This window comes from Colossoma macropomum, unplaced genomic scaffold (genome assembly GCF_904425465.1).
Source record: "Colossoma macropomum unplaced genomic scaffold, Colossoma_macropomum, whole genome shotgun sequence".
NCBI lineage: Eukaryota > Metazoa > Chordata > Actinopteri > Characiformes > Serrasalmidae > Colossoma > Colossoma macropomum.
In genome coordinates, this window is record NW_023494785.1 from 14,876,267 (window position 1) to 14,889,935 (window position 13,669).

A 13,669-nucleotide genomic window follows, 5' to 3' on the forward strand; every position below is an offset into this window, starting at 1 on the left:
CCTTGAGACCACCGGTGGTTCCAAAACGCACTTAGTCATATTCTTCATAACTTTCATATTTCATAAGCTACATTCAAAAAGTGGGTGTCATATGAGAGCTGTAACTGTCTTCTTTTCAGTCAAATAGATGGGTAATGTAATTTTAAACCCTTATAGTAGAAGAAACTGAACTCACAGATTTTTTTTCTACTGGAAGTTGATCCATTTTTCCACAAATCTGGGCTATAAACTATAAACAGATGGTGTCTCTTCAGTGATCTGCTCTGTAAAAATTATTTTTATAAAATAATGCAAAGAGCATCTAAGATTTTTGGCTTTCAGCAGTAAATTGTAAGCAAATAGCATTATGTGTATGATCATAAAACACATTTTCTGTTAATTGGAGGGGAGCTTTTACAAAAAAACAAAAATAAATAAAATAAAAATGTACATTTTTTTCATGCAGTTAATGAATAATTTGCCTTACGATTTGGTCATGTAACTTCAGATGGAAAAACCAAAATATACCCTGGAGAAGGCCACCTGGTTGCGTTTGTAACACTTCAAGTCTGTAACGGAAAAAAAAAATTCATTCCAAAATAAACTGGCTTCACAAGATGTTCAGTGCAGACATACATGTTTGGGAACTAACAAAATATAAATGTAGGCCAATTAAAAGCAAACATAAGAGGATTCTGGAAACCATGTTTACATTTATCAAACTAGGGAAATGTTTAGCCACTTGACTTTAAAGTGTTAAAAAGGAGGAGGTTTTAGTGACAGAAGCTACCTCTTTAGATGAACTGAAGCTAAAGACCACACATAGTCAAAGCAACATTAGATGCTAAGGAGGACTAGGCATCTTTTAGCAAACTTTAATGAAACAACACAAGTACATTATTATTTGTACATTATAACACAGAATGTTTCCTAATGTTCATAAATGTGAGCATCGTACAGTCCTGTTTAATCTAACTGATATATCAAGCTAAATATCAGCAGCAGCTAAGTTAACGAAAGCTAACGAGTTAGCTAACTGATCTTGAAAAAGAGCACCACGCTCTAGATTATCAAAGTAGTGTGTCAGGAATAAATTATTTCTTAGCCTCTCTTAGCCTAACAATTCAGGCTAATTTACTACAGGTTTGCTCTGAGGAATTTTGTCATAGCGTTTCACAAGTAACAATTGTGATTGGCTGAGAGGCATGTCAGTCATAATTTTGCAGTCTGTTACTATGCCATATAATTAATATGGGATGTAATTCTCGAATTCTTTTTTTTGTTGTTATTTCCAGTGTGATATAGCACTGAATGCATACATATCATATTAGCAAATTTGAACATTGTCTGTGTGGTTCCTCATGTCTGCTCCGGATCTTTCTTTGTGTGTAGATGACGTGTGCTTTGCGTGAGATGATGCTGAACGGGCACACTGAAGAAGCTGTAGTGGCCCTGTTCCCGCAGCTTTTCAGTGCTCTACTGGTGCGTATGGGCTCCAGCGTTGGGGTGCAGCTCCCCAAAGACATCAACAGCAACAGCATTGGAGCAGAGCGCAAAGCTAGCGGCAAAGCCACTGCAGCCAACTTCGATGTCTGTGGGTGAGTCACGTCAGACAGCTGCAGCAAACAGTTTCTTTCTTTCTTTTTTTTTTAAAGCTGGTATTTTGGATAGAGCTTCTGCATATTTTTAATAGTAGCTGTGACACTTTTTGTGTTGGAAATTTTACTGCAGTTCTGTCATCTTTTGTTAGAGTGCAGTATCTCATGAGTGTGAGGGAGTGTATTTGCAAATAATTTTTGCACTAATGCAAAAATTATCATTTCGAAATGAAATAATTTTGTTTTTAAAGCCTGTATCAACAATGTATATTATTAGTGAGTGTCTTCTCTTTTTGTTTGTTTTTTTTTTAATCCTTTTTTCCTCTAGTGTGGCAGTTGAAGCCTTGCGCATCCTGTTGGCTCGAGCTCATCTGGATGCTGTAGTGAAGGCGTTAGACCAGGATGCAGCATGGGACAAGATGAAGGACTCTCAGCAGCACACTGCAGGGGTCACTCTTCTCTCAAGGTGTGCCCTGGTCTCTGAAACACTACATACATACCTGCATGTTAGGCCAGTTTGTTTATGTAATAACTTCTTATGCAGGTTCTGTACTTCCGCTGCCAGAAGCTGTTTTAAATTACTTCTTCAGTTTATAAGTTAATTATATTTTTTAATTGATTTTTTACAAGTTCACCTTAATTAGCCAGATTAGCATAATCAGATTTGGAATTGGTCCAAGTAATGGAACATATGCTAGACCTTTATTAGCCATCTCTCTTTGTTTTTGTCAGAGCGATGGCGAAGCTCGCGGGTCCTCGTCTTCCAGCTATAGTGGAGAGCCTGTGTCCGTCCCTCAACAACATCTATGAGTGCCAGAGAATCACAGTCACAGCTTTCTTCTCTGAGGTAAGGAGAAATTCTCTCATAGTTTTTAGCTTAACATATCCTCAGTTTATAGGCGACTAAGTCACAAAGACGGATATCAACAATGTCATTGAATTTAGGCTGGAAAATGTTTCACATACATACAAAGCAGTCTTTTTGTTAGAGCAAAATGACTAATTGCTGAAGTATTACCAAGGCTATATCTTGCTGGTGTCTTCTTTCTAGTGTAGCACATGCAACTAGTCAGGCTTTTGTTCTCTCCAGTTGTGAAATCCTGATGTCTATGCAGAACGCACGCTATAGTTCGACAACAAGACCCATGTGGAAAATATAAAATGATACATAATACCCATTAGAGTAGTTTATTCAGGGGTTGCATCTAGTATTATTTATTATTGGAGAGGTTATTTAATTTATGAAATGATGCTGTAGTTACATGCACAAAAATGTTAGTTATGGTTGGCTTTTTGAAATTTTAAACACCTCTCTGTATATTGGAGAACTCAATTTAGCATTATGTCACTCCACACTCATTACTTGCCCTATATTATTATCACTAACATGAAGTCTTTGACAGTCTTGTTCAGTCTAATCCCATCTGCAACAGCCTGGGTAACTTCATTTCTCAATCGTTTAGAAACTCTTGCATTTCACCCAAATGTACATAAACTCTGTGCTGTCACTCTCTTGCTCCCTCTCTCCCTCTCTTTTTCCCTCTCTCTCTCTTTCTTTCGTTCTTTCTTTGTTTCTTTCTTCCTGTCTCTCTCTCTCTCTCTCTCTCTCTCTCTCTCTCTCTCTCTCTCTTTCTCACACACACATACACTCACTATCTCACTAGCTGCTGAACCACCATGTGGTGACGGAATTGATGATGATGGATGTGCTGATGAACAACATGATGGAGAGGATTTCTGACCCCTGTTGCACTGTCCGCATGCTGGCCATCAGAGGCCTAGGGAATGTTGCTGTTGGCTCACCCGAAAAGGTACTGGACAAAACGTTTTATTGGACTAAACAGAGTGAATGCTGGGCCAGGTTGGTAAAGGTTACCATGTCTGAAACTGACTCTATATCTAGTAGGGGTGTAACAGATTTGAGCCAAACAAAATCTGTGGTTCTGTCCATGGTGCATGTGATATAAATCACTTTCTGTTTTTGTGTTTGATTCTGTTTTTTTTTCTTCCCCTAACACAGGGCATGTTGCCAAATTATAACTATTATTGTACAGTTTGTATTATCAGTGCATTTTGTCAATTCAGTGTTAGTTTCATTTCTCACCATGAGAGAACAGGCTGTACTTAGCATGCATGCAGAAATAAATATTGGTGCATATTGTGTTAGAAGAAAATCAGTTCTGAGCTGAGATACAAATTGAAGCATGAACTGTTACACCCTTATTAGTTGAGTAACACCTAGAGCCCCCTGCGAGATGGATGTTATAAAAAATTAAATAAATCTCACTGTGTTTTGCATGCTTTTGTACTGCTCCTTGCAGTAGAAGTGTCTGCTGTGAATTAAAATGTAGGCAGTTCAGCCTTCCATCTCATGCTCTCATGTTCTCTATGTCTAGGTGAATAAGTATGCTAAGGAGCTGTTGGCAGCGATGAGTTCAGGGATGGAGGAGAAGGACGACCCAGGTAAACTCATCACTCTGGAGGCCATGTCTGGCCTGTCCAAAGTACTGCTCTACCTGGACCAGAAGAATGTGCACCTGCTGGTCGTTTACATCTTCATGAAGATTAAACCTTTCCTGGAGAATGTAAGTGTGGAGGTTTTAGTGGGATTTAAGGTGATCTGAATTTTTGGGTCAGTGTGACAGGGAGGGCTACGTGGTGAAATTTGGCTCCTGAAACGCACTGGCTGAACCATACTGGTAATACTGAGCACTAAAAACTATTCAGCGAGTTATAAGTAATTGGACTGCTTTTTCAGAGCTTCAGAGCATCTTTCTTTTAGAGCTTTGATACTGTTAATTTCTAATGGGAAATCAGACCATTATTCAAAAGAACAGACCCACTTCTGCATTGAGCAGATTGAGAGCAGTGGGGTTGGAAGGCTTCCTTTGATGTATAAGAAAAAAAAGAGTCAAAGGCAACATGTCAGACCATATTCTTTTTTTTCTGTTTTTTTTCTTTTTTACACTGCTCAAAAAATGTTATGCTTATTACAGCAACTTATGTTTTTTATAAATGCTTTGCAAATGCCAGCCCTGTTATGAATAAAAACTTTGTGAAGCTAATGAGCTAATTAAGGTATATGGGTCTGTTTTCAATTGTAGCCCATAAATCAGTGTTGTAAAATTTATTTATTTATTTACTGATTTATTGGTTGGTTAGTTGATTGATTTTTGTGCTCTGGCTACTTGACGTTCATGCTTTAGACTCAGTGTTCTGCACTTGTTTTCTTTAATTCTTTGAACATATTCCTAACAGATTTTAATTGTGGTTTAGTTACTCTGGGGAAAAATGGGCTGCTTTTTCTTCTGATGCTTCCATTATGTTCATCATTTGTAACAGCCATGTTATAAATTATGTTTTGCCAAATGTACAGCCTCAAGGCCCATTTAAGCAAATGTTTAAATGAATCTGTGTTTAAATGGATCTGTGATGGCCCATGCTACTTTGGTTGTGTGTTCTGCAGGAGAATGATGAGATCCGCTGTGCCTCCATCATGCTCTTGGGAAACCTGTCGAAATTTGGCTGTGGGGAACCTGTTTTTAAAGACCAGATTCACAATGTGCTGGTCAGTCTTCTACTGCACCTTAGTGACCCAAACGCACAAGTGGTCAAGGTCAGTGTCTGTCATAGGTCTTACTTGAGGCTCTGCAGTCTCTATCAGCAGTTCTGTTGCATTACAGAACAGTTTTAATTACGTGAGCTCATTCAAATTCAAATGTAACCAAGGTTCTTTATTTTTGCCTTTTCTCATTCCTACCTGTTTCTAGGCGTGCAAGTATGCAATGCGTGTGTGTGCTCCAGTGGTGGGTTCTGAACAGATCACTGCCATGTTTCAGAATCATCTGCACGAGGAGAAGAGTCTGCACTATGGCGAATTCGTTAACGACCTCATCAAATACATAGTGAGTGAACATAGGCGAACTAGTTGATGAATGTGTTACTGGCTCACAGTCGACTTTCTTCTGCTCACAGTTTCATGCAGATTCTCATTCTGAACATGAAGCTGTATGGGGGTGGGGTGTTTACTTGGTGCTTTGTGAACATTGCAAACAGACGCTAATTGAAATCCACCTCCTATTGTTTTAAACCTGAGTTACGCAGCAAAAGCAACAGTGTTTCCAAGCATTTGTACAACTGCTTGTGTTTCTCAGAAAATGTTCTTTAAAGAAGAAAAGACTTTAAGTAGCAGACTCAGCTGTTGTCTTGTAGTGTCAAACAGTTAATAGTTTAATATCAAAACACAAAAAGTATTTTATATCGCCGTTTGAAAAGGGCAACATTCAAGTCGCAAGAGCCCCTGTTTTATTTATATCCTACATCCTACATTAATCAGAGTCTTAAGTTGGGATATATATCACAAAGCTTGTGAACTGCCAGCCAATACTACATGCATGCATTCGAGCCTCAAGCTCGTATGTGCTGGTCTTCTTGGCAAAAAAAAATGCCTGGAGCTTGATTTATAGAAAATGATTGTATTTAAACAGGTGACTACTAAAATTTTGAAGATTCCAGTTTTCACTAGTAAGATGTCCTGTTGTTCTGTAGCACTGTTCATAGTAATGTGCTGGCATCTAAATTTGTACATAAATACTGTGGTTTTCTCAAAGATCCAAGACTTCCCGGGAATGCTCAATTTCTACCACGTCACAGTTGTCCAGTTCTTCAAGAGCAACTGGGCAGAGATTCGGGCAAGTGCTGCTATGTTCATAGGTGAGATTATTCCTATTCTTTTTCTTTCACCACATGTCAAAACGATGAAGTCCTAAAATTGTTTGTAGTGACAAAATGTTGCCACATGCATGCTTTAAAGCTTGTATATATGTAGGGTTGGGATCTCATACTTGTGTCCACAGCTAAATCCTTTGTGTGTGTTTGTGTTGTCCTCTGGATTCTAGGGTTTCTACTGGGAAACTTGCCTGAGGAGTATTTCTCCCATATGAACATGGGAACAGTAACTAAGGGTAAACTCATCTGTTCTTGAGTAAACATTTTCTGTCTGTGTAGAAGCTGGATTGTTGCATGTAATAGTTTTCTTCTCTGCATTGTGCTTCATGAGTTTGGAGACACTGAAGTCAAAATCTATTTTTTTGCTGTTTACTTAAGCATTTCAGCATTAATATTGTGGCTTAGGTATGCATACTCCACTTCAGGCTTCTTTATTTATGATGTAAACTGATTACATCAGAATGTAGTAGTAACACAAGCAGAATGGCACACAAATACGTTCTCCATTGTTGATTCATTGGCTAGTACTTCATAAACCCACCAGGCAGAGTTGATTGCTGGATATTTATCCAGTTGAGCATGTGTTGCACCCACTGAAAAGGAAACAAGGTTCAAGTACAAAATACCCTGCACTCATGGCCTCTGGTACAGCAGGGGTCCAGCAGTCATTTGACCCACCATTTTTCAAAGTGCTGGGGCGATGCCCCACCCCTTTTTGATTGAGTTCAGGTGCTTATTTAGAAAAAACCTCCACTCTCCCTTACCACACAGAACAGTTAAACTCCATGGTAGAACCAGTTACAGTCTCCATTTACCAAAAGTGAAATCTGTATGTTTACCACAGTAAAAGGTTTTTAATGTGGTGCGTGAACTAGTGCACTGGTCATATAGTTTTTACCATCACACTGTGTGAAATTTATTAAATATCATTTGCAGTATTTATTGCTGCTACATTGCTAAGGTAGAATTCAATGTTCTTCAGAGCTACAAACTTACCTGAGTGAAGCGTGCAGGGTCTGCAGACTAATCAAACTTTTCTTTGATTCAGTCTGTTTGTGTAAACACTCCACCTGTACTCAGGTCCACACCAAAGAACAGAACCGCTTTCCGGTAAAAATCGCAAATCTTGGTTCCAGTTCGCTGCAGGCAGGCATACATTTTAACGATGGTCTGCACTGAACAAAGGAATTCAACTGTAGTGTATGTTTTCCTCGTCTTCTAGCAGCGTGTCAGCACTTTAGTGTCCACATACTCTGCCTGTTCAATGTCTGACTTATGAGAGAAGGCAGACGAGTAATATAATGCGATAAATAGCGAAGATATGCGTTTGATTTTGGCACGTGGGTAGCATAATGTATTTTTGCGTCAAGCGTCACCGACCTGATTGGCTCAAATTGATAAACCAATTATAGAGAAGCAAAAATCAATTGTGATGCACATAGATATTAAGCATTTCTATTTTCTTTTCTTCTATCTATACGTTTTGTGACCAATAAGCAAATACCTACATGTGTAATTTGGTGCACTTTAGCTGTTGCAGTGTGAACACAGCCTGTATGTGGTGCTGAAAGTTCCACTAGCACACTTTGGCCAAACGTTTTTGCCCAGTACATTTTACCCAGTCACTTTTGGACATGCCCAGTTTTTGAAGTACACAAATGGGCACATAAATAAAACCAACCCTGCCTTGATTATTACAGCCCGTTTGAACCTAGAGCTTTGTTTGTTTATTAAAGCAATACAGTGTGTTTGCTGGGCTGCAGAGCAAGACACCTTTTGGGCAACTTTTTATTTAACTTTTTACTTAATATTGTGTTTATGTACTTGTGCTTGATGATTATTATACTACTGCACATAGCATCACTGTCCTTTATACCTGATTTATTTGAATTAATTTGAATTATTGATAACACACAGTTGTTCAAACACACCTTCCTGTTCCTGTCCTAGGTCTAGTCATGCTACTGCAGGATCCAGATCCTTTGGTCCGGGCGAAAGCAGCAGAAGCCATGGGCCAGTTCCACTGAACTCTCACTTCCCTGCATTTAGCCCTTTATTTTTGATTGGAGAGGGAGATAAAAACCTCGGCATTGTACTTGAATTAGCCTTTAAAGAATTTTAGTGACCAAAGACTGTGCACTAACTCTATGAAAAACAAGAAAACAGAGAAAAGCTCTGTAGTGTTGGTCAATCCAGAGCTTTGGAGCTTTTTAGGAGTTGTGTAATTGTGTATTGTGTCCCTGTTCATATTTAATAGACTGTAGTATGTAGTGGGCAGCAAAGTTTTTAAACTACAAGAAACCCTTTAAATTGTGGGCTTCTAAAAATAATACATGAACCAGTCTTTTTTGGAGGTGTTCATCTTAGTCCACCCTCGTCTTTATGTATAATTACTGTAGACTGAGCCTACAGAATACAGTCAGAGCTGATCAGAGCATGGTTTTATCAGCTGCTCAGTTGGCCTAATACATTTTTAGGATGAAAGTTCTATTCTCAGTTTGACATGGCTACCTTAATTGGTAGACTAATATATGTCCTACTGATCTTGACTGAAAAGAATAGCAATAAGTATAGGAAGGGTGCCACTGGCTTCCCCTCTCTGTCTCATCTAAAGTTAGAAATAGTGAAGACAGCAAGCAAGCTAGCCAGACTTTTGTAGCATAATGCTGTTGAGGTGACCCATCATGATAAATTCACTTTCTGAGGTGACCAAAAGTATGTTGGGCTTCCTTTAGACCCCACGTAGAACAAACCTGGCATAAGGATGCCATAATCAGTGCCAAAATCATAGACTTATGTAAGAAAAACTGTGGTAAACAGAGGACACAGTGATTCATACTCCTTTGTGCTGCACTTGTGAGTTTCAGCGACTTCTGGTGGAATTTCAGTAGCACTTTCTGTTCGTTGTGCTTCCTTGTTAACCATATTCCAAAACCAAAAGTCAGGAACATATGGACATTGGACTCATTAGGGTTGGAACTAAACTTTGGATAGATGTCCAGAAGCAGCTTCAGCAGGTGTTTAGGCTATAGTGAAACTCATCCTAAATCAGTATTCCTAATAAACAATTAGATGTTTAATGAATAGGGTTCTTACGTCTAGGTTACAGTGCACTGTACAGTGCAGCACATTGTGTTGGGGCATCGCAATGCTACAGTTTTATCATGATTCTTTCTGTTTTTGTCATGTTCTTTATTACTCCAGGTAGGTTTTCATTCCAACCAGTTACAACTGAAAATGTCTGTGGTAGAAGTTAAAGTATGTTATGTAGCCAACAAATAAATCAAAGCTAAATTCAGATAACGGGCTTTGTTGCTCAGATTGATGTTTGTACCTGGACGTCTAGTTGGCCAGATTGGTTCAGTCTGGTTGTGGATCTCAGGTTTAAGCAAGCTGCTTTAGAGATCTTCATGAGATCAAATCTCCATGTTTCTTTTTCCATTCTTTTTTTTTTGTTTTGTTTTTTTTTTTTGTAACAGGGAATTTTCATGTAATGAGGGCTGGGAAATCTAAAGTGACAATTGCAAAAATCATTTTATTTTAAAACTTATTGATGAAACTTGTTGCACACTACATACCCAGCACTGATATATTCATTTCAAAAGTCAGCTGGAATTCCCATTGATGTAAAAGGTTTATTTTCTGTGCATCCTCTTTTTCAGTCTTGTGTGCTAACAAGCATTCTTTGTTAGCATTTCATGCTAATGTGCCCAGCAGGGCTATGTTACAATAAAAATAGATTACAGTGAAGTTCTATTCAGTATTCTTGGGAAGCAGTAAAAAAAGTGTTTGTTTGTCTGATTATTTATCAATTAGAAAGAGTGCAGATTTAATCATTGAGCTTGTTCAAGGCCCATGTTAGGAGATGCTTTAGTACAGGAAATTGAACTATGCTTTTTATTTTAGTGCCCTTCAGTTGAAAAACCTAACTATGAAATGGCATTAGTGAACTTGTAAGTTAATTAATGGAAGAATCTAGCTTGAGTGGACATACAGTGAAGATAAAGTCTGCTTTTTCTGTCTTTAATGTAACATTGCAACTAACAAAATTCAAGAGATGATAATAATAAGTAGGAAAAATTATTTTAAAAATACAATATCATGGTTGCATATAAGTGCACACCCTCACAACTAATAAGTTGTTGACGCACCTTTTGGATGTATCACAGCATTAAGTCTTTAAGTAAATAAGTTACTACACCTGGACTCAGCAGTGTTATTCTGCTCTTTTTTTGAAATACTTCAAGATCCATCATATTGCCAGGTGATCATCTGTGATTCCAGTTTAGCTCATTTCACAGCTTTTCTATGGGATCGAGGTCTGGGCTCTGTCTGGGCCATTCTGAGACACATCTATGTTTTTTAAACCATTCCTTGATTGACTTGGATGTGGGCTTTGAATAATTATCATGTTAGAAGGTGAAGCTAGTAATTATCCCATTTATCTTGTCTAGAGCCCCTGTCCCTACTGAAGAGAAGCAACCCCAAAACATGATGCTCCCACCACCATGCTTCAAAGTAGGTATGACGTTGATGAGATAATGAGACCTTATAGAATTCAGGCCAAAGATTTTAACCATTGCCTCATCAGATGATTTTGGGGGATTTCATGTTATTTATTTGTTTGTTTGTTAGCAAACTTGGCTGGAGGGACATCAGGAGATTCTTGTCACATTCCAGGAGTATTAAGTTCTTGCCCTAAATACCTCCAACTAATGTTTCTGTAGGCCTGTTGGTTGAGGATTTTCCTGACCTTGGCAATGGGAGTCCAAGTACTTTGTCACATTTGATGCTTTTGATATTCTTTTATATCATAATGCTGTTTTATACATTTTGGAGGAAGATTCTGTAGATGTTTTGTCAGAACCCCTATACCATATCAATCCCAGAGGGATGCAGTCATGAGGAGCCGCACCAGGAAAAGCTGATTTTTATTTGGAGGTATCAGAATTAATTGATTGGAAAGTGTATGCTGCTTATATATGGACATAATTTTGGATGTCATTTGTTTGGATGTCAATGTAGCTACATCCCCTATTATAAAAGGGTGTGTGTAGATTAGATCCAGTTAGACTGATAGGTTTTTTAGTTTCAAATATTTTTCCTAATAATTATTTCTTTTATTCTTGAATTTTAATGGTTGCTCAGTCCAATTACAGATGGAAAGATGTCTAGTATGATTTATTTTAATTTCTGGTGTTACAGCACTAAAACCTGCATTTTCAGTGAGCGTGTGTAAACTTTATGTCTACTGCAGTGCTTCGAGTATTTTTGGTATATCAAGTGTGGTTTGACTTTAATTAGGCAGTTTGGGGTGTGGATCACTGCCACAATAAATAAAGCAATTTTTTTATGTATTTGAACCAGAGAACTTTGGCTCAGAGTTAGTTTGGCCTGTAATGGTGAAGCAGCTGGTGCACAGCTCTGTTTACCGCATCACACAGGGCTGCATGATAAGGCCATGCCTTTAATTCAAAACCATTAGAATAGACCAGCCTAATAGGCATGCCAAATCCCACACTCCATTGCACCTGAAGGACACCGTTTCTGTTGGAGCCTCATGAATGCTTTGCCTCGAATGGCCTGCAAGCGTTTATATGGAAATGTCGGTGATTTCAATTCTCAGTTGACCCTCTTTACATAATGACATTGAGGGTAATTTGATCACTGAAAAGCATTTGGTGAGGCTTCAGTAGAGGCGATGTGACATACAGAGCGTGTAGATGAGTCCTGTAGAGGAGAATTGGTATTTAGGCTTAGAACTGATCGGATCAGATGAGTAAGAACAGAGCATAGCTCAAATATGCTCTGCATGTGTGGTGTTTGCTTAACAGCCGTTTAGGTAGGTCAAAAAACTCATACCTGCTTAACTGTTAATGCTGTTCACATGAAATAATAACCTCCTGGGTTTTTTATGTAGTTGTTCTTAAAAAGAAAAACGTGCTTAGTCCAGTACCCTTGAGAGAAAGGCGAAAGCTGAAAAGTCTAAATTAGACATGAGTGTTCTTCTCAGACACAATAGCCTACAACAGCTGGTTCTCAACACTAGATGGAGCTAAAGCTCACCATTCCATGCTCTTTTATCTCATGCTCTTGAACTTTTCCTCAATGTTCAGCTAAAGAGCAACGAGTAGCTCTAAATGCAGCCGTTGATGTGAATCAGATTTCTTATCCTCCAATAACACACTGGGCCAAAAGGTCAGGCCCTCCATGATTAGGCGCAGATTGTGCTTATTCAAAGCCATTATCATTTGCAGGCAAATAGTAGGACCTTTTTAATCCTAAATGAGGGGCTAGTGAAGATTAGAGGCTGGATGTGAATAGAGCGCAACGTGAGGCCAGACTGCAGAGTGGGCTTTAGGGGAAGTTTCTCTGCTGCAGTCTCACCGTCCTTCGCTCTAATCGAGCTGATCTTCCCCTCGGCATCATATTGACTGCTCTTCTCTCTATAGCATAGAGATTAGGACTCGTTTGTTTGCGCCTTGATAACATTTTCATTATGCTCCCCTTTATAGCACTAATAATGGCAAGATGTACGGGATTGTCTGTTTGTAGAGATCTGCCTTTATACAGGAGGTCAGATGTAAATTCAAATGAGCTAATTAACTGTGTGTGAGTTTTTCTTTCAAGGTTAAACTCTGTGAAATCATTTTGAGCTACATGTTTTTCAGTTCTATTTCTGCACCACGTCTGAAAAACATCATTACATTTGCTATCTAAAATGTGGGTTTGAGAAAGAGTGGAAAGATTTGATATACTCGATATGGAAAAACACATCATTTATCTTCTCTTGTCAAACTTGGAGCTAAATGTTGGGTTAACAGTGATACTCCCTGTCAGTCTGAACCGAGATGCTGATTCTCTGAGGTCATTAAAAATGCCTGGACATTTTTCTCTAAGCACAGGCGTGTTAACCCCGACATCCTGGCCATGTTTCTCACTTTGGCCCTTATTAGCCTCTCATAGCAGAAGACAGACACAGTCTGGCACACCATGGCATGACCAAGAAGGTGCTACACACCGCTTCCCATTACCTGTAGAAACAACCTGAGTGTCTAGGAACGCTATATACAAGTGCAGTGAGTCATTCAGGCATAAATAGGCCCAGGTCTCGCCAACATTACATCAGGGTGACATTGCTGCTGTCTGGAAAACTTGCTTCTTAAATGCTTCATTTTAAGTTCCTAAACTTAATGAAGTTAAATAAATGATGTTTGGGAGGTAAACCCTGCCTGAAACTTATGCTCCCATTTATCTCATGTACTGCATATTTTTGTGATACAGTTTTTGTGCACCCACTTTCCTGACTCCTGACTTCTACACCTGTTTCTTTCGAAGGGAGTCGTGTCTAGCATAGTAGTGTA

The 13,669-nt window shown here is 38.7% G+C and overlaps 1 protein-coding gene across 2 annotated transcripts in view; it reads left to right on the top strand.

The window, feature by feature from the left end:
• Positions 1 to 10,059, top strand: part of mroh1 (maestro heat-like repeat family member 1) — a 39,133-nt gene extending 29,074 nt beyond the window's left edge. For both annotated transcript variants that reach the window (XM_036583812.1, XM_036583805.1), the window contains 10 exons: positions 1,372 to 1,577; positions 1,906 to 2,043; positions 2,310 to 2,424; positions 3,242 to 3,388; positions 3,974 to 4,162; positions 5,044 to 5,193; positions 5,348 to 5,482; positions 6,188 to 6,290; positions 6,476 to 6,541; positions 8,256 to 10,059. In XM_036583812.1, the coding sequence (XP_036439705.1) occupies positions 1,372 to 1,577; positions 1,906 to 2,043; positions 2,310 to 2,424; positions 3,242 to 3,388; positions 3,974 to 4,162; positions 5,044 to 5,193; positions 5,348 to 5,482; positions 6,188 to 6,290; positions 6,476 to 6,541; positions 8,256 to 8,332 (1,326 nt within the window). In that variant the 3' untranslated portion in view covers positions 8,333 to 10,059. The remainder of the gene's footprint in view (positions 1 to 1,371; positions 1,578 to 1,905; positions 2,044 to 2,309; positions 2,425 to 3,241; positions 3,389 to 3,973; positions 4,163 to 5,043; positions 5,194 to 5,347; positions 5,483 to 6,187; positions 6,291 to 6,475; positions 6,542 to 8,255) is intronic.
• Positions 10,060 to 13,669: the final 3,610 nt, after the last annotated feature.